Source organism: Euprymna scolopes, chromosome 19 (genome assembly GCF_053919585.1).
Source record: "Euprymna scolopes isolate OS-2025 chromosome 19, ASM5391958v1, whole genome shotgun sequence".
NCBI classification, from domain to species: Eukaryota; Metazoa; Mollusca; class Cephalopoda; order Sepiida; family Sepiolidae; genus Euprymna; species Euprymna scolopes.
Window position 1 is genome coordinate 148,926,368 of NC_136500.1, and position 21,639 is coordinate 148,948,006.

Here is a 21,639-nt window from a genome sequence, read left to right on the forward strand (position 1 = left end):
TTTTTAATATAGTATATTTGTTTTTTAAGTCGTATTCTATTTAACCCATAGTTGGGACCCTAACAGGTGCTACCACTCCGGGTCAGTGTGGACCTGGGAGCAATGGCAATTAAAGGGTGGCTTCACACTCCCTAAGGCCTGCAAGCTGGGGCCCTCACCATCGGATATAGTTTAAGGTCATATCCAGGACCGTTTTTTAAGTGGGTAGGAATGTTGGTAGTATCACAAAAGGGATAGGTGCCAACCTGTTCCTACCTACACAAACATTTATTTAGACTTGTTTAATATGTTTGAAAGTATTGATGCATGTCTCTCTCTCTCTCTCTCAGCATTTAATCATTGATGTTATATGGGGTGAGTCAAAAGTAGGTGGGCAATAAAGTAACATTTATTTAAATATCACATATACGTACAACTATATGTAATAAGACAATTATATCAATGAAAATTGTATATAATTGTCTTATTACCTATAATGTATATATGCGTGAGACTTAAATAATAACGCTAGTAAAACATCCGTCTGAGGACAGGTGCAATTAATTCACCAAATAGAACAGCTTTGCGCCACTTTCATGCTGTTTTACAAAAATTAAAATCAAGATATGATACTAAACCTATGTCCAGAATCCTTATTCTAATTTTGACTAAAACCATCTACATCGTTTAAAATCTAGAAAATGTCTAAAATTTAAGGCGTGTTCAGAAGAAATTGAAATTCAATCTTGCCTAATTGATATCTAATGACTATGGATTAAAATTAATGATAATCTGAAATATTTGAATTTTCAAATGAAGGTTGTGCCTCTGTTATGCCCCATAAAAATATTGAAATAAAGGAAAAAATCTGTATGATGCATGCACTAATGATATGACAAAAATATTGTATTAAAAAATTAGGTAGGTTGATCAAGTAGTTTTATTTTTAAATAAGAAAATTATATTTTAATGAATTTCCAAGGAGTAAGTGTCTCGCTCGCGATTGAAAAAAAAAAGAAACAAAGAGGAATAACTCAATAATTTGCAAAATTTATGTTGCGATGTGTAAGAATTCCCATTAATCACTTAAATGGATCATTTTTTGGAATTCATACTTATTTCGTCACAACACGAAAATATGTAATGTTTTCACCTGAAATGCGTTAATTTAAAAGATCACTAATGTAAACAAGCACTAAATGTGTCTTCTTCCCAGTGTCTATGGAGAAAGATGGAATAAATAAAACTTCAAAATTCCTCTAAATATTAAAAAAAAAATAATTAAATATTGATCAGTATAAACCTTGATTGAAAATAAAATCCATCTTTTTAAGAACATGAACTAATATTTGTTATATCTGACGAACACTTATATCCACTTTTACTCATTAAAATTATTGAGGTAAACGAAATAGGAGTGAAAATTCTATGATTTTTTTTTTTTTTTTTTCTCAGAATTGATTATTTTGTAATTTTCTTAAATTCATGGCCAGTCACTGTTCAATCCCTTGAGCTAGTTGATTGAAAGTGACCCTTCTTGGTGATCTGAATATTTCTTGTAAATGTCTTCTGTTGCATCTTAATAGTTTTCTATCCCTGTGCATTTTGACGATATAGCTACGTGGTTCAGTATATTTCTCTCCCATCATCGCTGGCTGCCATGTGTCATGTTCCTGAAGAACAAACACCTTGCTATCTATCATCAATTTAGGAAGGTCTTTTGCATTTCTGTTGAAATATTTTTGTTGTCTTCTACTTCTAAGGCTCCAAGTCGCAGTTTTGTCTTTGTCGGTATTTGGCTAAAAGTTCTTTAAACAAAAAAAAACAAAAACACATAAAATACACTTACATGCTGCTTATGTTAGATTCAGATTAATTCTGATTTGATTATGATAAAAAAAAAGATTGTAATATGTTTGTGGTCACCAGGAATAAAGAATGACATTGAAACTAAGTTTAAAAGACGGTCAACTTTTTTTTTTTTTTTTTTTTTCTATTGGACTGGTTGCTAGAGAGAGGATAGATAAAGAGAAAGTTTTGGGAGAAAATATTACTTTTTTAAAAATTGTTATCCGTGCCTCTGAGCAACGTCACATAGACCTGCTTGTCCATAATGTTGTATAAGCAATCAGGTGGAGTATTGGAAAAACAAAAACATTTTATAAATGTTTATTTATTTTTTAATACATAATCTGAAATTAACTGTAAGATATTGTCAAGAAAATAATAGCGTCATCATTGTCAGTTTGACATCCGTTGTACATGCTGCTATATGTTAGATGGCTTTTAGTAATTGACTTCCAAACTACCCTATCTCTCTGGCTAGGTGTTCTTATCTGTTTTTCTCACATCCATCCTTATAACTTTGTCCCATCTTTTCTTTGGCCTTCTAACTGACTCTACTACCTCAACAACTCTCGTCCATTCTTTCAATATGAACATACCAACAGTCTCCTGTTCTACACACATTTCCCTGTACTGTCCAAATTTTATCTTTTTCAGAGTTAATCAGAACTAAGCCTGTCTTTAAGAATCACATTGTATCATTCGCGTATCATTTCTATTCAACACATATCCTCAACCCTCATTGGCCAGATTTCACTTCCATACATCATCACTTAAGATGCAACAGACTCTTCTTTTGCTTGATAGTGCTAATGCTTTACTCGTTAGCAATAGCATGAGTTCTTGGAACATACTCTGTCCACTCTTAATTCTTGAAATCACACTAACACTGCATCTTCCTTATTCCAATCATATCACAAAGCTAACACAACTCAATAATTTTGCATCCCAATTATATTTTCTCCATCTAATTTTCATCTCTGAATTTACCTCTAATTCCACTACATTTTTGTACTTCAAGCTTACAAGTATCATAAAAATTTAATTGCGTCTAACTCCTTTCTATAAGCCGAACAGGGAACTTGTATCTTTCCGAGGACTTTCCAAAACTACAATCACCGATCAGCACTTAATTCTTGGTGACATTCAATCTCGGTTCTTTGCTTTCCATTTCTCAAACAACCGTCCTTTATTTCACAATATAAAAAATCTTGGTACTTGTACAGTTTAGTCAAGACATTAAAAAAATGAAAATATCAAAAAAGGGTTATATTGTATGTATCCGTTATGGAACGAAGTTCTCCGGATAAAAAATTTCAATTAATTTTATCAAGTAGTTTTTTTTTTTTTTTTTTTTTTTTACAGCGAAAAAACAATTTGTTATGATACTGAGCAAAATGTTCGATGTATTAAAGATGGGAAGGGGTGTCAGCACTTTAACTGGAGTTATCTCCCTTTGTTATTTCTAAAAATCAAACAAAAATTTTTTATGAATCCAAAATGGCCACCTTCAACGCGCTCTCATAAAGACATGTTTTTCTGCTGTAAAAAAAAAAAAAAAAAAAAAAATGCTTGATGAAATTAAGTGAAATTTTTTTCCAGAGAACTTTGTTCTATATCGGATACATACAATTTAAACTTTTTTGGATATTTTCATTTTTTAATGTCTTGACTAAACTGTACAAGTACGAAAATCTCTTCTGGACAATGCTTCAAAACAACATGAAAAGTAAAAAAAAAAAAAGGATTCTGTTGTACTCCTAGTTTAGCTTCGAAGTCGTCAACACGGTATTGAGCATTTTTGTATATTGCTTGAACAAACCTTCATCAACTATTTGCTGGCCCCTAATTACACAAAGTCCACCAGACATTTCTTGGCTCTCTTTCTCCAAATTTGAAAAAGCAAAATACGGGTACTTATTCTTACCAAGATACTTTGCTCAGATTAAATATAATAGTATAGACCTGTATTTAATCTGCGCTTATCTAACTTATTATTTGCTGCTCGGTTATTCTCCGAATCAATATGTGGTCCATCAACTTACAACTTTTGTAATTATGTATACCTGGTGCTCCTCGTTTAGACTTTTAATAAGATTCCAGTCTTTTGAAATAACCTCTTAGCGGCTTTCATACATTTTTTGTGGAAATATGTGCGGAAATCAAGTTGACCATTTGCCCCTAGAAATACAAATCTTTTAACAATTAAAATAATTTTAAGTTGTGGTTGAATTTGCTATTTTAAAATCGCCAATAGTAATTTTAAAAAAATATTATTTGAAATAATATTTAAAAAATGGGAAAATCTTAATAAAAAATCTTTTTAAAACTTTACATTCGCGCAATGTTAGAATTTTATTTTATTTAAATCTTGTAAAAATTAATTATTAAAAATTTTTTTTTTTTTTTTTTTTGTAATTAAACTAATTATAAAGTGCCTTCAATAAGGTTCTAGACTTTTTTTTGTGCAGGTATTTAAAATTGTTGTCGACTCTCGAAAATTCAGTATGTTATTGCTATACATCTTATGAGATGACTGAATGATTTATTATTTTAGGTTCAGATGAACAGCTACAGCAGGAATCGGAATACATCTTACTAAAGCCTAATTGTCACTGCAGATAAATTTCAAAAATGCAATCAGGACGTGAAAACACTTTCTGTTTTAAACTTGGAAAAATACCACAAAAACGTATGAATGCTTCAAACTGCTTTTAGAGCATCTTGCATGAATCCAGCATCAGTTTTTAAGTGGCATAAGAGGTTCAAGGAAGGCAGAGTATTTGTGAGGGATGATGAGAGGTGTGGGAGGAGTAAGAAAGTCAGAACACCAGAATTGATTGGCCAAATAAAGAATTTCATGGATAAGGACTGTCATCTGTCAAAAGAAACAATAAGTGAACAGTTTGATGTCTGTGTTAGAAATGTACACACAATTATTTTTGAGGAACTGAAGATGCAGAAAATTTGCGCAACTCCAACCATGTCACGAACCAAGATGGGCAGGAAGACAGTTCCTCACCCTCCCTATTGTCCAGGCCTTGCTCTCTGTGACTTTTGGTTATTCCCAGAGCTCAAAGAAAACCTAAGTGGCTGTCATTTAAAATAATTGAGATGAAAGAGGCTGTGACAAGGGTCATTGACACGCTCATACAAGAGGATTTCCATGGGTCCTTCCAGAAGTTGTTGGAATGATACAAGTGCATTGCAGCCGGAGAAGATTACTTGAAAGAGGACTAATGTGTACTATGAAAAAAGTCTGGAAACTTATTAAAGGTATCTTGTATATTATTAAGAAACAACGTTGATTTTTTTTTTTTTTTTTATAAACAATAATATTGAATTTAGGTAAATTTTTTATTTACAACTTCAAGGTAAGCGCAATAAGTAATAGGTGTTTATATATATATATATATATATATATATATATATATATATACTTCAGAATAAACTTCTCCAACAAATCAACTGGTATGGAGACCTGTGATTATGGGTCTTACAAAATATTATTGGCAGTAATATTCTATAAGGACAATCCTATCTAAATAAAAATTGCTTAATATATAAGATAAAACAATAAATAAAATTTTAGTAATTCAATAAATTTAAAATTTATGACGTGAAATGGTTGAATTGCAAATCAAAAATTTTTATTATATATAAGACAACGAATACATTTGAAATATTATATCTCCTTATCCGAAATCTTATAGGATAAGGAGATATAATATTTCAAATGTATTCTTTGTCTTACATATAATAATAAAAAATTTTTGATTTGAAATTTAACCAATTAACATCATACATTTTAAATTTATTGAATTACTAAAATTTGAGATATATATAAACATTTTTTGTATTCTTGAAACTCTTCAGCTTTATAAAATGTTGGAAATTTATGAACCTAAATTTATTTTTAGTTTTCGTAACATGAAATATGAATGGGTTGAATACCTAAAAAAATATTTCCCCTCGTATATTAAACAAAAACTGCTTTTAAAATTTAAGTTAATTTAAAATTGAATAAATATAAAAAAAATTCATGAAAATCTGACCATTACAATGACCAGTTGATTTTAGCTAGATTTTTTAAACACTGGTATGTTTATGCTTTCGAAATGATCACTACGTATGAACGTTGTTTTAAGGCGTCAATAATGTAAACACAATTTTCGGTTCACATTTTCATATGCTGAACAAACATTAATTTATGAAGTTAGGATGATAATATTAAATCAGTTACATCGTGTTACATACAGTGGGGGGGGGGGTTAAATCTGTGTCGTGTATTGGAGGTACCTGTAGAACTGCATTCTCTCTACGCTTATGTGATTTCTTATTTGTTGCTCAATTATTTTCCAAATCAATTTTAAGCCGTGCTCCATCAACTTACAAACTCTAATTATTTACACCTTTTTAATAAGATCCCTTTTGAATCAACTTCTTAGCTGCTTGACTGGGCTTCAATCTTTGGTCACCCTCCAAAATATTAACAGTAAACCCCTATTTTTTTTTTTTTTTTTTTTACAAGGTGGTCACCACTTATCAAGGCCTGGAAGCCATTCAGGGATAAGGGTTATTGCATGTACAGTACGTAGTGTGGAGATTTAATAAAGTGTCTATTTAAGGGGCCGGTTCATCAGGAATTTGTTTACGTTGGACCTGAAGACATCCAGGTTGTAGTCAGGTGGGAAACAGGCAGACGGGACAGAGTTCCACAGGCGTGCAGTTCTAAGAAAGAAGCTACAAAACCATTGTAGACAATTTTCACTTACTCTATGCCTAAAACTAAATGAAAATTCCACAAGCAAAGCTCTTTTCTCTAGAACTACTTGTCTGTGAAGCACAATACTGCAAGGCTGCTTCCTAACTAACTATAACATGATCATTCTCAAATCCAACATAAACAAATTATTGTTTGAGCCGTGCTCTTAAATGATCAATTCGTTCCCAATATTCACCATTGCAATCACTCATGATTTTATCTCACTTGACAATAACTAACCTTTATCGTTTGAGCTTTCCATTTTTTTTTAATTTTTTTTTTTTTTTTTTTTTTTTTTTTTTTTTTTTAGCGGAATTCTGTTTGTTTTTTATTACTTGGATTCTTCAGACTGCTTTTCTCAACTTTAACGTTTCGGCCGATGTAACCTCCAATTTTCTTCATGTGTATCTTATCAAATTCTGGAATCTGCACAGAATTTAGAACAGAACCCTTCATTTAATCCACGGAAGTAGAATGCTCTTGTTCTGACAGCCACAATTGAGTAAAAGTTCTAAGTTACCCGCAGTTGTATTTTGAGTGTCATGCACAATGAAGATTGAGCGCTTAACCTCCAGAAATGTGTAACGTTTACAAGTGAATTTTACCAAGCACTTTATTTACTATGCCACGAGTTTCGTTTGAAATTTCATGCAGATTCCAGAGTTCGACGAGATACACCGGAAGAAGGTCAGACGTAGTGTTGGGACAATTAATCGAAATCAGGAATTGGAATATCAGAAATGGAAAAATGTGTGCCTATTTTCCGATGCCAAAAACGATTCTTTTAATTGTCTTTGTTTATTTGATTTTGGCTAAAACAAAATCTTCCATTGCTGGTAGTAATGTTAAAATGATAAATATTTATTGATTTTAAACTACCAGTAAAACTAAAATCCCACACAATTGAATTTTTTTACGTTTGAGAAAATATCTGTATATTTAACACGTTTTTACTATAATCTGGATAATGTAACAACTCTATAGCTAAATATTTAGAGATTTATAAAGAATCTGAATCTGGAATTTAGTATAGAATTGGTAATTGTATTGGAATCGTACCATCACTAGTCAGAGGTTGTATTGACTAAAGTATTGTGAAAATAACTGAAGATGAGAACAGAAGTTTGAATAATCAGTCATCACCTCAAAAATTTTTTTTTTTTTTTTTTTTTTTAATTCGGAAAAAAAGTGGATTTTTTTTTTTTTTTTTTTAATCGGAAAAAAAGTGGATTTTTTTTTTTTTTTTAACAAAGAAAGGGAAATTCCATTTTCGAGAAACAAAAAACAAGCAGCTTTTGTTTTTATTTTGTTTCCCTTTTCTTCCCCTCACTTTATCTTTTTCTTTTCCTGTTTTTTTTTTTTCTCCATCTTCCTCACATTTTGTCTCGCTTAGCAAATAATAAGTCTAATTTTATTATTGTCTATAAAGTGGACTCCTTACTTACTATAAGAAATGTAAGACTCAAAATCTTGTAGTAAAAAAAAAACAAAACAAAAACCTCCTCTCCAGCCCTTGAAACATTAGAAAGAACCAGTATTATTTATAAGTTTAAATGTCATTTGAGAGAATGCAATTCCCATAATAATAAAGCTTATAACTCACCCGGCATTGGTTTTACAACTACTACCCTTTCCTGTTGCTTCACCATGCATCTTGTAAACTCTAGCTCAATTTACCAATATCTAAAAAAACATAACTGCATTCCCTTCCAATTTAAAACAAATAAATTTTTATATAGTCGAATCTATCTTTATCAAAAATGCAGCAACATACAATTAATAGTATCGCCAGTGAAACCAGTAATAATATTTTAAAATGCTTAGTGTGATACTATTTTTATGCTCTGACAATAAATCTGGCATTACAGAATTCAAATTCTTAACATCTTGAACAGTGTAAAAAATGTTCTGGCATCTGATTTCACAGCTACCTTGTCTGGTGATGATTCAACAAAGAATCGAGAATGTTTGTGATACATATGGAACTTATATTATTTTTTTTTATTTGCTTTTTCACACAAAAAATATCATCAGAAACAAAAAAAAAAAAAGGTATAATTAAACAGAATTTCTGTTATTTTGAACAATTTTTGCTTATGTATATCTATATATCTATAAAAGTGAACGTGTGTGTCTGTCTGTCTGTGTACATTTCCTTACGCAATAACTCTGTCAATTTTTAGTCTATAGACTCGAAATTTGAAATACCGGGTACTGAGATTTGGGAAAATTGATGTGACGGGTGTCAGCCAGAAATTTGGCTGTTAAGGGGTCAAATTTCAACGATTTGACCTTTAAGAACTCTACCAAACTCCTCCAACAATTTTGGGTCTAGACACTTGAAATTTTAGATATAGGTTCCTTGAACCTGGATCTAACTTAATAAAGTGATTTGAGCCCAAAACTATAAATTTTAAGGGGTCATAATAGGGGTCAAAGTTTAAAAAAATTAACCATTTTTTTTGTTGCTTTTTTTGCACAGCATACACCTCCAAACACCCGAGCAACGCCGGGCACCCCTGCTAGTATATATATAATTTAAAGGAGATTAGAACAATAGTCTAAAGAGCAAAGTGTATTTTAATGTAATAGTAAAGTTACTAGTTTAATTAAAATACAGGGAAAGAAAAATTGCTCGTAATTTAGATATATGATAAGCTCAATAGGTAAATATCCTAGATTATCATATAATTATCAATCACATTACTAAATATATATATAGATATATATATATAATGCATTTTTATGTTGGCAAATTTTTATGTAGTCTGAAAAGAGATATTTGTATTTTTTATTTATTTATTTATTTTTAACTCTTGTTTATTATTGGAAGCAAGGGGCTACTATTTAGGACCAAGTTATAGGGGAAAACTTTTGCATGTCTGTACAGTCAGGAAAACAGAAAGCAAGGAGGGAGTTTCAAACTCTAGCAGCCCGACGGAAGAAGATCTTAGAGTAGAAGGCTTTCTGGCATTTAGTGACTTTTGCAGTAAAGGAATAGGATCTTTCTGCTAAGCAGGTTTATTGGGGCTATGTATGTTGAGGAGGGTGCGCAGGTGCTATGAGGACATCAGAGCACGTTCCGTTATATTACCTGTAAAACATGCACAGAGATGTAACATTGCGGTCGTGGAATAATGGTTGGAGGTTGGTCTATAGTGCAAGACTTGTTAGATTTGAGACTCCTTTTTAGACCTTCTTTAAGAGAGACTAGTGATGTCACATAATTTAGATGGTATTCATTTCATGAGTTCAAAAGAACAAACTATTTCATACTGGATATGACGTCTCCTTTCCTTTCTTTCTCCTTTGTCGGCCTTTCTCTCTTTAGTTTCTTTTTTCTTTCATCTCTCTCTCTCGTCTCTTTCTTTTTTTTTCTATACTTTTTCTTTCTCTATTCTTTTTCTCTCCCTCCCTCCCTCTCGTCTCTTTTTATCTCCCTCTCGTCTCTTTTTATCTCTCTCTCTCGTCCCTTTTTATCTCTCTCTCTCTCTCGTCCCTTTTTATCTCTCTCTCTCTCTCGTCCCTTTTTATCTCTCTCTCTCTCTCTCGTCCCTTTTTATCTCTCTTTCTCTCTCTCGTCCCTTTTTATCTCTCTTTCTCTCTCTCGTCCCTTTTTATCTCTCTTTCTCTCTCTCGTCCCTTTTTATCTCTCTCTCTCTCTCTCGTCCCTTTTTATCTCTCTCTCTCTCTCTCTCGTCCCTTTTTATCTCTCTTTCTCTCTCTCGTCCCTTTTACTCTCTCTTTCTCTCTCTCGTCCCTTTTACTCTCTCTTTTTTCTTCTCGTCTTTTCTTTCTCTCTTTTCGTCTTTTTTCTTTCTTTCTTTCTTTCTCCTCTGTCTCTTTCTAGTTTCTCTTCTCTCTCTTTCTAGTTTCTCTTTCTTTCGCCCTCCTGTTTCTCTCTCTCTTGCCCTTTCATCTCTCTCCCTCTCGTCACTTTCTCTCTCTTAATCAGATAACATTTAAACGGTGCTAAAATATAAAAACCACCTGAGAAAGTCTTCACGTTATCAACTGAAACATGAAAAAAATCTTAAAAAGAATAACTTTTATTTGCGTCTTTTTTTTTTTTTATTCATCTTACAAAAATTTATTAAAATGTATGTGTTGGTATAAAAAAGGTTTTTATTTTTTTAATATTTCTACTATCTACTTGTATCACCTGCATTTTTTTTCTCATTAATTTTCAATGTGTTGCATCAAATATCAGAGTTTTGAATAGTAAATCTCTTCCATTTTGTGTTTGGAACATAAGTGTTAGGTGTAAAACATGCAAATGAGAGCTATATTTAGTTTTATAAAAAGGTATTGGAAGCGCGTCATGAAAATGCAGGTATTAAGTTTTTTTTTTTTTTTTTTTTTTTTTTTTTTTTACAAATAGATATTAAATGTTGGGTTACTTAGGGGTCGATGCACAGAGATTCAGGACCACTTCCATTGTCTTCCCCAAAAAGTTTTATACATATGATTTAAATTTCATTAAAAAGTACAATAACACATATTTAAGGTTTTAATACCTTTATAACCCTTTTAAGGGTGCACTTAGAAATTCGGGAACACTTGTCATCTTCCCAGGTTGATTTTGAATAAGTATTTGAAGCATGGAATTTTTTTTTTTCTCTTCAAATTACGGGATTTGGCATCAGATATAGGTTTATATCATGAAACCAAACAACCAATTTCCTACATTTCAGCTTTTTTTGACTGTATTAGGGCTGGAGTGGGGTTGGGGGGCAGTAAAAACAAAGAAAGCAGACACTTCTCAACCTATATACTCAACAAATTTTTGATCTAAAGACTTGAAATTTGGTGTGTAGGGTATTCAGACATATGGAAAATATTTTAATCTTTTTCATCCAGAAAAAAAGGGGGGGTGCTAAAGAGGTCAGAATTTTAAAATTTGTAACGGGTGGGGGAGGGGGAGGGGGTCCTCGGAATTTTATCTCTTTGTCAACTGTTTCATGAATGCACGTGCATGAATCGTTCTCATGATATATTCCTTATGTTAAGAATAAATAGGTTAGGACTAAGTATAGATTTCTCTGAAAAAATATGAATCTTGCTGAAATACGGTTAATGATTTTTTTTGGTTCTATATCAAACAAAAAACATTGGCACTAATGAGTTAAATAGTCTGACTTTCACAAAAATATTATTCCTACCTTCAACCTGCGATCTAAGTTTATCCTTTGAAATAAGAAGAGGAGATATTCTTCTTGACGGGGGCAAAGTTAATTTTTGTTCCATCAAGTGGCTCTTTTTGGGGAGCTAGGCTTCCTCCACATTTTGGGGAGGTAAATAAAGATTCTTGCAAAAAATTATTACCTGACTTTCTCCGACTTATAACTAGGTTTTTTATTTAAAAAAAAATAACTAAATTCAAATCCGTATAAAAATTGTTGACTCCAAGTAAAGAGAAGAAAAAAACAAATCGCAAAGTGCCTTTGATAAGTTTCCAGACCTTTTTTTTTGTAGTAGATTGTCGTAGACCCTTGAAAATTCAGTATATTATTGCTATACATCTTATAAGGTGACTGACCAATTTTTATGATTTCACGTTCAAATGAACAGCTACAGCAGGAATTGGAATACAGTTTACTAAAGCCTGATTGTCACAGCTGGTGAATTTCAAAAATACAAATTGGATGTGAAGACACTTTAGAAGAACGGTATGCAATCAAATTCAGTTTTAAACTTGGAAAAAAAAACAATGCCATATAAAAGTATGGAATGCTTCATCAGCTTTTGAATGGCATAAGAGATTCAAGAAAGGTAGGGAGTTTGGGGGATGATGAGAGTTGTTGGAGGAGTAAGGAAATCAGAACACCAGAGTTGATTGGCAAAATAAAGAATTTCATGGATAAGGACCGTTGTATGTCTATAGAGACAATAAGTGCACAGTTTGATATCAATGTGAGAATTGTACGCACAATTATTTTTGAGGAACTGAAGATGCAGACGATTTGCAAAAAGTTTGTCCATCCTTATCACAGACTATTTGACGAGATGGGCACCAAGACAGTTCTTCACCCTCCATATAGTCCAAACCTTGCTCCTTGTGATTTTAGGTTGTTCCCTAAGCTCAAGGAAAACCTTAGAGGCTGTCGTTATGAGACAACTGAGGAGATGAAAGAGGCTGTGACAAGGGTCATTGGTATGCTCATACAAGAGGACTTCCAGGAGTTATTTGAATGGTACAAGTGCATTACAGCCAGAGGAGATTACTTCAAAAGGGGACTAGAGTTTCATGTGTGGATTATCAATAAAAGTGCCAATACAAACAAAAGTGTGGAAACTTATTTAGGGCACCTCGTACAAGTAAAATTGAAATTTATTAAATTATACAGCTTTGTTATATTTGTTAATGTTAGTATTTAAAATCCAGGGGAGGTAACTACAATCCATGATTTGGATTGAATATTATAATCCACCATTTCAAAATAGAAAATGACAGATCAGTTTCTTTGTTTGTTTTTTTTTTGTAAAAAATGATTCTTGCAGATTGTTTACTCAATAATTTTTCATAATGTTTAAAATTTTTACTGATTTCGGAATGATGCGTGACTACATTATAGTGTTTTTACCTAAAAATGGTAGCCTTCAAATCCAATGTAAACAAATTCTTGTTGAGCCATCCCCATAAGTAACCAAATTCTATCCAATTTACGCCATTAATAATTACTACACTACCACCTTACAGTCATTAATCCTTATCCTCGAGTGATCTTCAGGTCTTGATAAGTGGCAACTCCTTTGTAAAAAAAAAATGTATGTCTTGAAATCTTATACTGCACAAGCACCTCCTAATCAAATTGAATGAGATATTTTTAAAATTCTGTTCTCTACAACCCGTTTTTTTTTCTTTTTTTTTTTACAGAAGTGACATTGTTAGTCTTTCCCTATTCTATCATTATTTTTATGGTAGGCACTCGACTGAGCTCCAGTCTCTAGTTTTTCATTATTACCACAACTGCAAAGAACTTTTCATTCATGTTGCTAACTGCAAACATACCTTCCATGAACAAAGTTTTTTTTTCTCCAAGAGCTTCCCATCTGTGCAACATCAGGGAAGCTTCCCTACAGACTGCAACATAATCATCTTCAAATCTAATATCAACAAATACTTGCCATAATGTAACAGAGCACGTGTGAAAATATCAGCAGCCAAAGCATAGTTGGTTAGCGAAGGTATTAGCAGCAGCTGTTTGAGCACGATGCAAATTAGCAAGTGTATGCGAACTTGCATTACAAGAAAAAGATAAAAAAGGACAGAGACTTTTAAGCTGGTGTTCAGATGGCAGGGTTTTGTTAATCTCATGGCAGACGAAATCAACAGAAAAAAAAAAAAAAAAAACAACAAGAAGCAGGCATTTTTTTTTTTTTATAGCATATCAACCCTTTTCGGGTTATTTAATGCCGAATCCAAAGATTCGGAAGAAAAATTTTTTTAATAGAATATATTTGTTCTTTTCAAGTCGGATTCTATTCAACCCATATTTGGGACCCTAACTGGTACTATCACTCCAGGTCAGAGTGGACCTGGGAGCAATGGCAATTAAAGGGTGGCTCCACACTCTCCAAAGCCCGCAAGCTGGGGCCTCACCACTGAATATAGTTTAAGGTCATATCCAGGACCACACGTGGTTGGGGAGAAAGAAAAACGCGACCAGATGAGAGGGACGTGTAACCCCGCACTTCTAAACTGGTGTTGAGACGGCGGGGGTTTGTTAATCTCATGGCAGACGAAATGAAAAGTTAAAAAAGAAGCATTGTTTGGAAAGTAACGGTAATAAATGCCTTTTGCTAAAAAAGAAAAAAAAAAGCAGAGTCGGATTTATTTATTTTTGTTTATTTCTTTGCGACAGTAACAGACGGCATGGGGGTACGAGAGAGGTTTGAATTGTAACAAACACAGTGCATAATGGCCACATTACAATAAACCATCCTCATAAATTTTGTGCATTTCATTCATTTTAAATCTTCTCATAATATTCTGCATCATTCAATTAACTATGTAATTCATAAAGCCTTATCATAAAGTGGGTTTTGGCCTTAACTTAAGAAAATTTTTAGATCTAGAATGTTTTTTGTCTCGTCAGATAAACTCACTTTTCCTCCCTACAGGTTTCTTGTTATCACTTTTGTCTTGTTATTTTTTAAAATATTATAAAATATTTCCCTATTCTATCATTATTTTTATGGTAGGCACTTGACTGAGCTCCAGTCTCTAGTTTTTCATTATTACCACAACTGCAAAGAACTTTTCATTCATGTTGCTAACTGCAAACATACCTTCCATGAACAAAGTTTTTTTTCTCCAAGAGCTTCCCATCTGAACACTTCATCAAATCTCCACACTAACGTAATGTACTTGCAATAACCCTTATCCCTGAGTGGCTTCCGGGCCTTGATAAGTGGTGATCACTGTGTGTAAAAAAAAAAAATAGTTACGCATCACCCCTCCTCCCTTTTCAGTTGCCATTTATTTACCACTATATCTCCATTTTTTTGGAAATCTCTTCAGACAAGTCATAAAACCACTTGATGTAAGGAACTAGAAAAAAAAAAAATGAATAAAAATAAATATTACTTCAACTTTAAAAACAAAAAAAAAACTTTTAAAAAGTGTTAGATGGACAGAAAACAGCAATTTTTTCCCTTTTGTCAGAAATGAACTGTGAGAACTAACGGACAATAAAGGAAAAGAGAGTTATGAGACTGATGAAAGTAAAACCTGCTCTATCATTATTTTCGTGGCAAGTGCTTGACTGGCTCCACTTTATAAACAATTATAAAAAATATAAATAACTAGAAAACATTCACGGCAAACACTCGACTAGCTACCACCACTATTGCAATTTCCCTTACTCTACTTGTGACTAAAATAAGCAAAAATTCAATGAACAGAGTTTCTTTCCTAGAACTGCTCATCTGTGGAACACAATACCACTGAGCTGCTTCCCAGCTAACTATAACATGATCGTTTTCAAGTCCAGCGTAAACAGATTCTTCATGAGCCACCCTCTAAAATAAATGCGCTTATCTAATTTCCATCATCACCAACCATCATGGTACCAATTAACCTTTATCCTTGAGTGAATTTCTGGCCTTGATAGCAAAAAGAAAAGGTGTGTGCCCTTTGGCCTTAAGTGTATTGTTCAGCTTACTATTGCAAGACTCATAAGTTTATATATCATCGAACAGATAGAATTTCTCAGACGTCTACGATGTTGCTCCCCCCCCCCCCCATCTCTAAATTTCACAATTTTCACGTTTTACAACTTTTTCCCAGTCAATCTCATCGATTACAGACTCAACTTTCAGCAAAAAATTTTCTGTAACCCCTTCTTTTAGGTGGAAATATTTTTTTTTTTTTTTTACATGGGGGTCACCACTTATCAAGGCCTGAAGGCCACTCAGGGATAAGGGTTATTGCGTGTACAGTAATCAATGAGATAGTATTGTAGTAATCATTAGTATTGGGGGTTTTGATAGTGTCTTACTTAAGGGGGCGGTTTGTCAGGAGTTTGTTTATGTTGGACTTGAAGACGTCCATGTTGTAGTCAGGTGGGAAACAGGCAAGCGGCAGAGAGTTCCACTGGCGTGCACTTCTAAGAAAGAAGCTTTGCTCATGGAATCTACGTTTGGATTTAGGCACAGATAAAGATTCACTGGTTACGTGAGAGAGTCGCTATTTTTTTTCTCGATGATGGTCACAAAGTGGGTGTCCAATGTAGTAGATCGTTATAGTTGAAAACTGATCTCCGACGATAATAGTTATATATATATATATATATTTTTTTTTTCATCTGAAAGTTAAGTGTGTAATCGATGCGATTAACAAGAAAAAAAGTTTAAAGAAAGTGAAAATTGTGGAATCTCATAGACGTCCGCCTAGAACTGTAGCAAATTTTACAAGAATTTTTAAACAGGTTCCAATAACTTTCAGAGATACGCTGATAAATGTAAACGACTTACCGTTTCCTCCAAATAATTATGCAGTAAGCAATCCTATTATATATTATCACACAGATTTTAAAAAGAAATTGTTTGATGTCCTATTTATAAAACACTGAGATGTAATAGATTGAGCAACATTAAGCCTGGCCAATACCAGATGGGTGAGCATTTAGGAATACCAGGCTCTGTATGTAGGAGGACCTCAACACTTCCCTTCAAGAACTGCAAAAAATCTAATGGCGTCATCTCCTCAGACCAGGATATACATGCGACTGCTGACCACTTGTGATTTTAATGTTCCTTTGACACTTTCTCCTTTGGAGGAAGCTGGTTCAGCCCACCTTGGGCTAATGCTGTATATTCTTTGTCTACATGAAAGCTAACTCTCCCATATGTCTCCTTTCTAATCTCAGCTAAGACTCTGTTGTGTGTGACATTGCAAAAAATAACACCCAAGGTAAGAACATAATTCATATTTGGATTCGTCATACTACTGCTTCCATCTTGAATCTTATTTTCACAGCGTTTTGGCCGATGACCTCTGACCTTCTTCGGGTGTATTTTGTTGAACTCTGGAAATCTTTCTGTTGGACTCAGGAATCTGCACATAATTTTGAACATAACCCTTTTATTTGATCCACGAAGGTAGCATGCTTCTGTTTTGTCAGCCATGACTGGGTAGATGTTCTAAACAATTGTATTTGAGTGTCGCCTGCACTGAGGATTGAACCTTCAACCTCCAGAAGAGTAACTTTTACAACTGATTTTATCAAGTACTTTAACCACTATATTACGGATTCCATTCGAAATTCCATGCAGTTTCCCTGAGTTCCACAAGATAGACCTGAAGAAGGTTGGCAGTTATATCAACCAAAACATTGTGAAAAATAACGCTCACGATGAGAACAGTAGTCCGGTGAATCCAAATAATATGAATAATCAATCCTCATCTCAAAATATGAGAACGAATTATCCAAATAATAAAGTCGTCATCATCGTTACGTTTGTTTTATATGTTGGCATTTTTTTTTACGTATTAATATTTGTTACTGTTTTCTGATTCCATAAAACCATGTCTGTGTATACGTTGACATTTATCGTAAGTGCATGCTTGATGTTTTGTAGGGAACTTGGGGGCAGAATCTTGAGGCTTCAAACTCATTTGGTGAGCTATTTTTCATTTTTTTTTTTTTTTTTTTTTACACAATTTCACGTCATCCATAAAACAACACCAAAAGGACCTGCTACATTCTAAGTTTTTTTTGTGTCATTTAAAATTATCTCCATTGTAATACACTTCTTTATTGGAATAATTATTTTTGGAAAAAAACTAAAGTGAATTATATTGTTTTAGCATATAAAAAAAAACATGTAGAAAGGATAAAAAGGAAGAAATGGCTAGTCAAAATCAAATATCAATTTATCACATCAATTGCTATTTAGGGTTAACATGTTAGCATCTGACAAGATAATTTTATATATTAGATGATTTATCGGTTGGTTGGATTTTTCTAATTTATGGCATTTCAACTTGGTTTAGATTATTTAATTATAGTAAATGACATTTTAAATGTAATTTATTCGTCAGACAATCAAATATTGATTGAACAGATGATATGCTATTTAGGTCTGATGTCAATTTTCTTTATATATCAGACTAGCAGAACTACTCGGTATTGTCTCGAGCAAAAGGGTAACATAACTTCTATCTCTCTCTCTCATTTCCTTCCTCCTTTTCCCAACTCCTCTATTTTCTTTACCCATCCCATTCCTCTGTCTGAACATACACACATACATATCTTGAGTCGGCATAAGAAAACTCTCTAATTTAAAAAAAGTCAATTACTTCCTTTTACATGAAAACATTAAAAATCATGTTTACGTCTTGATAACATTAAATGATATAAATGACTATTTGCCCCCCCCCCAAAAAAAAAGAATTTTTTTTTCTAAATTTTAGATATTATTTTTCTAGATTTATGCAAATTTAAAAAATACCAACTTAATAATTGCTTGTTGAATATTTTTCAAGTTTTAGTGAGGCATACATGATGATTGCTGTATCTTTCCAGATGAATGTCGTCACATTGAGTTCCTCCCATCTCATCATCCATGCCATCTTAGATAACTCTGCAATCCTGCTGCAGATTTGCACATCTTGAAGCAGATGTGACATACAAATTGAACAATATCTGCTGAGTTAACTTCCTCTGGAGGTTGAAGGGTATTCCTATGAACAATCACATGTCTTCTCAAACCAGCAGTAGACTTGCAAACCTTGCTGCAGATCAAACAAATCATTTGGTTTGAATTAATAAACATACATACATTTGCCCATAGTCCAGAGTTATTGCAGAGCTGTTAAGGATAAAATCTTGTCAGCTATTTAATATCGCAAATGAGAAGCATTTCAAAAACAATTTCAGAGAACTAAACTCAGTTGATGGTGAGAAATGGAACAGATAAGAGACTGTGTGAAAGGTAGGTTACTGTGACGTTAAAACCAGTTTTCATAGGCTTAACAGAACTTGTTAGTCTTGGATAATCCATCTAGAAAAAAAACATACTTTTCTTTTAAAACTGAGGCTGATGGTGTTCCTCACCCAAGTCTATAGCAACCCGTCAAGATGGAAACTTGCAGCTTAAAAGATTACTAGTCAAATAATCATTTAACTATTCTGCACTTTGCCAAATAAATTGTTAATTATTCTGTACTTCCAACTAAAAAATTTTGGGGTTAAATTCAACACACTGCTGTCATAGCTCACTATTACAGGGTTCGTACAGACTGGAAAAGTTCTTGAATTTTCAGTTTTGCCTTGGAAAGGTTTTATTTTTATTGTTACCTTGAAAAATCCTTGAAAATATAGAAAATGTTTTAAAAATTTCTTGGAAAGGCCTTGAAAATCGTATTCTTTATGTCAACTAAAAATTTGTGTTGAAATATTAAAAAACAATTGAAAGAAATACTATTAAAGTATTTTAAGTCTTAATAAAAAATGATTAAAAGTTGTTTTTTTAAAATCAAATAATCATTTAACTATTCTGCACTTTGCCAAATAAATTGTTAATTATTCTGTACTTCCAACTAAAAACTTTTGGGGTTAAATTCAACACACTGCTGTCATAGCTCACTATTACAGGGTTCGTACAGACTGGAAAAGTCCTTGAATTTTCAGTTTTGCCTTGGAAAGGTTTTATTTTTATTGTTACCTTGAAAAATCCTTGAAAATATGGAAAATGTTTTAAAAATTTCTTGGAAAGGCCTTGAAAATCGTATTCTTTATGTCAACTAAAAATTTGTGTTGAAATATTAAAAAATAATTGAAAGAAATACTATTAAAATATTTTAAGTCAGCAGAGTGATCACTAGTGGTGGGAATTGAGTTAAATTTGATCATTTAAGGGGTCAGCTTAATACCTGCAGTACAGAGTTCCACAGGAAGTTCTAGGAAAGAAGTTTTATTCATGAAATCTGTGTTTCAATTGAGGCACATAAAGAAAGTAGGGGATTTTGCGGGGAGAGGAACCACAGATTGAAAGGGTTCGCACAGACTTGAAAAGTCTTGGAATTTTAACTTTTGCTTTAAAAATGTAGAAAATGTTTTGAAAATTTCTTGAAAAGGCCTTGAAAATCGTATTCTTTATGTCAACTAAAAATTTGTGTCGAAATATTAAAAAGTAATTGAAAGAAATACTATTAAAGTATTTTAAGTCAGCAGAGTGATCACTAGTGGTGGGAATTGAGTTAAATTTGATCATTTAAGGGGTCAGCTTAATACCTGCAGTACAGAGTTCCACATGAAGTTCTAGGAAAGAAGTTTTATTCATGAAATCTGTGTTTCAATTGAGGCACATAAAGAAAGTAGGGGATTTTGTGGGGAGAGGAACCACAGATTGAAAGGGTTCGCACAGACTTGAAAAGTCTTGGAATTTTAACTTTTGCTTTGAAAATGCTTTATTTCTAATGCTTGAAAAATCCTTGAAAATATGGAAAATACTTTGAAAATTTCTTGAAAAGGCCTTGAAAATCGTATTCTTTATGTCAACTAAAAATTTGTGTTGAAATATTAAAAAACAATTGAAAGAAATACTATTAAAATATTTTAAGACTTAATAAAAAATGATTAAAAGTTGTTTTTTTAAATATTGAAAATAAAATCGAGATACATTGTTCTGAAATTGCATAGTATTATTGTGGATACGCGAGTTATGTCCCTTTATCAAAGATTCAAATCTCTGTCTATTTTTGTTCTCAGTTATAATTTAATATTTTTTTGGGGGGGGCACAAGAGAGGAGGAGGAGAAGCGGCAGCAAGCATAAATAAAATTACACTCCTCTCAATAAAAAAATACTTTTCTCGCTCAGACAGAACTCTCCAATGTCGACTCCTACCCCCTTAAAAGGTAACTGTGATAATTTAAAATTAGGCCGGGCCAAAAATTATGGACAAGACGGCAGCCGTCTTGGTTGGAAATTAAAATCCATAAAGAGTTAATATTTGTGATGAAATAAAGAGTATTTTAAACTACTTACCCCCCCCCCCCCAAAAAAAAAAAAAATGATATAGCAGGTTGCAAATTAACTTATTGGCTATGGTAACATTTATTCGTTGTATATTTGACTTTTGGCCACTAATTTTGAATCGCTGTAGATTGTAAAAAAAATCTCAAATCTTATTTTGAAACTTGAATTTTGTCTGGAGAAGGCATTAAAGAACTTGAAAATGTTTAAAAAGCCCCTGAAAATGGACATTAAAAATATGTATGAATTCAACACTGCCATCATAACACACTACTCCAAACTCGACACACTGCTGTAATAGCTTTCTGCCTTAAATGCGACGAATTGCGATCATAGCTTATTGCTTTAAATTCAACCCACTGCTGTCATAGCTTTCTGCCTTACATGCGACACACTGCAGTCATAGCTTTCTGTCTTAAATACTACACACTGCAGTCATAGCTTTCTACCTTAAATGCGACACATGGTGGTCATAGCTTTCTGCCTTAAATGCAACACACTGTGGTCATAGCTTTCTGCCTTAAATGCAACACACTGTGGTCATAGCTTTCTGCCTTAAACACAA

General features: G+C 32.8%; 1 protein-coding gene across 4 annotated transcripts in view; it reads left to right on the forward strand.

Annotated features, from left to right (window-relative positions):
- LOC145240049 (uncharacterized) overlaps positions 1–21,639 on the forward strand; it is a 328,354-nt gene that overhangs the window by 229,323 nt on the left and 77,392 nt on the right. For all 4 annotated transcript variants that reach the window (XM_080103656.1, XM_080103658.1, XM_080103659.1 and 1 more), the window contains one exon: positions 17,675–17,714. In XM_080103656.1, coding sequence (XP_079959782.1) covers positions 17,675–17,714 — 40 coding nt within the window. The remainder of the gene's footprint in view (positions 1–17,674; positions 17,715–21,639) is intronic.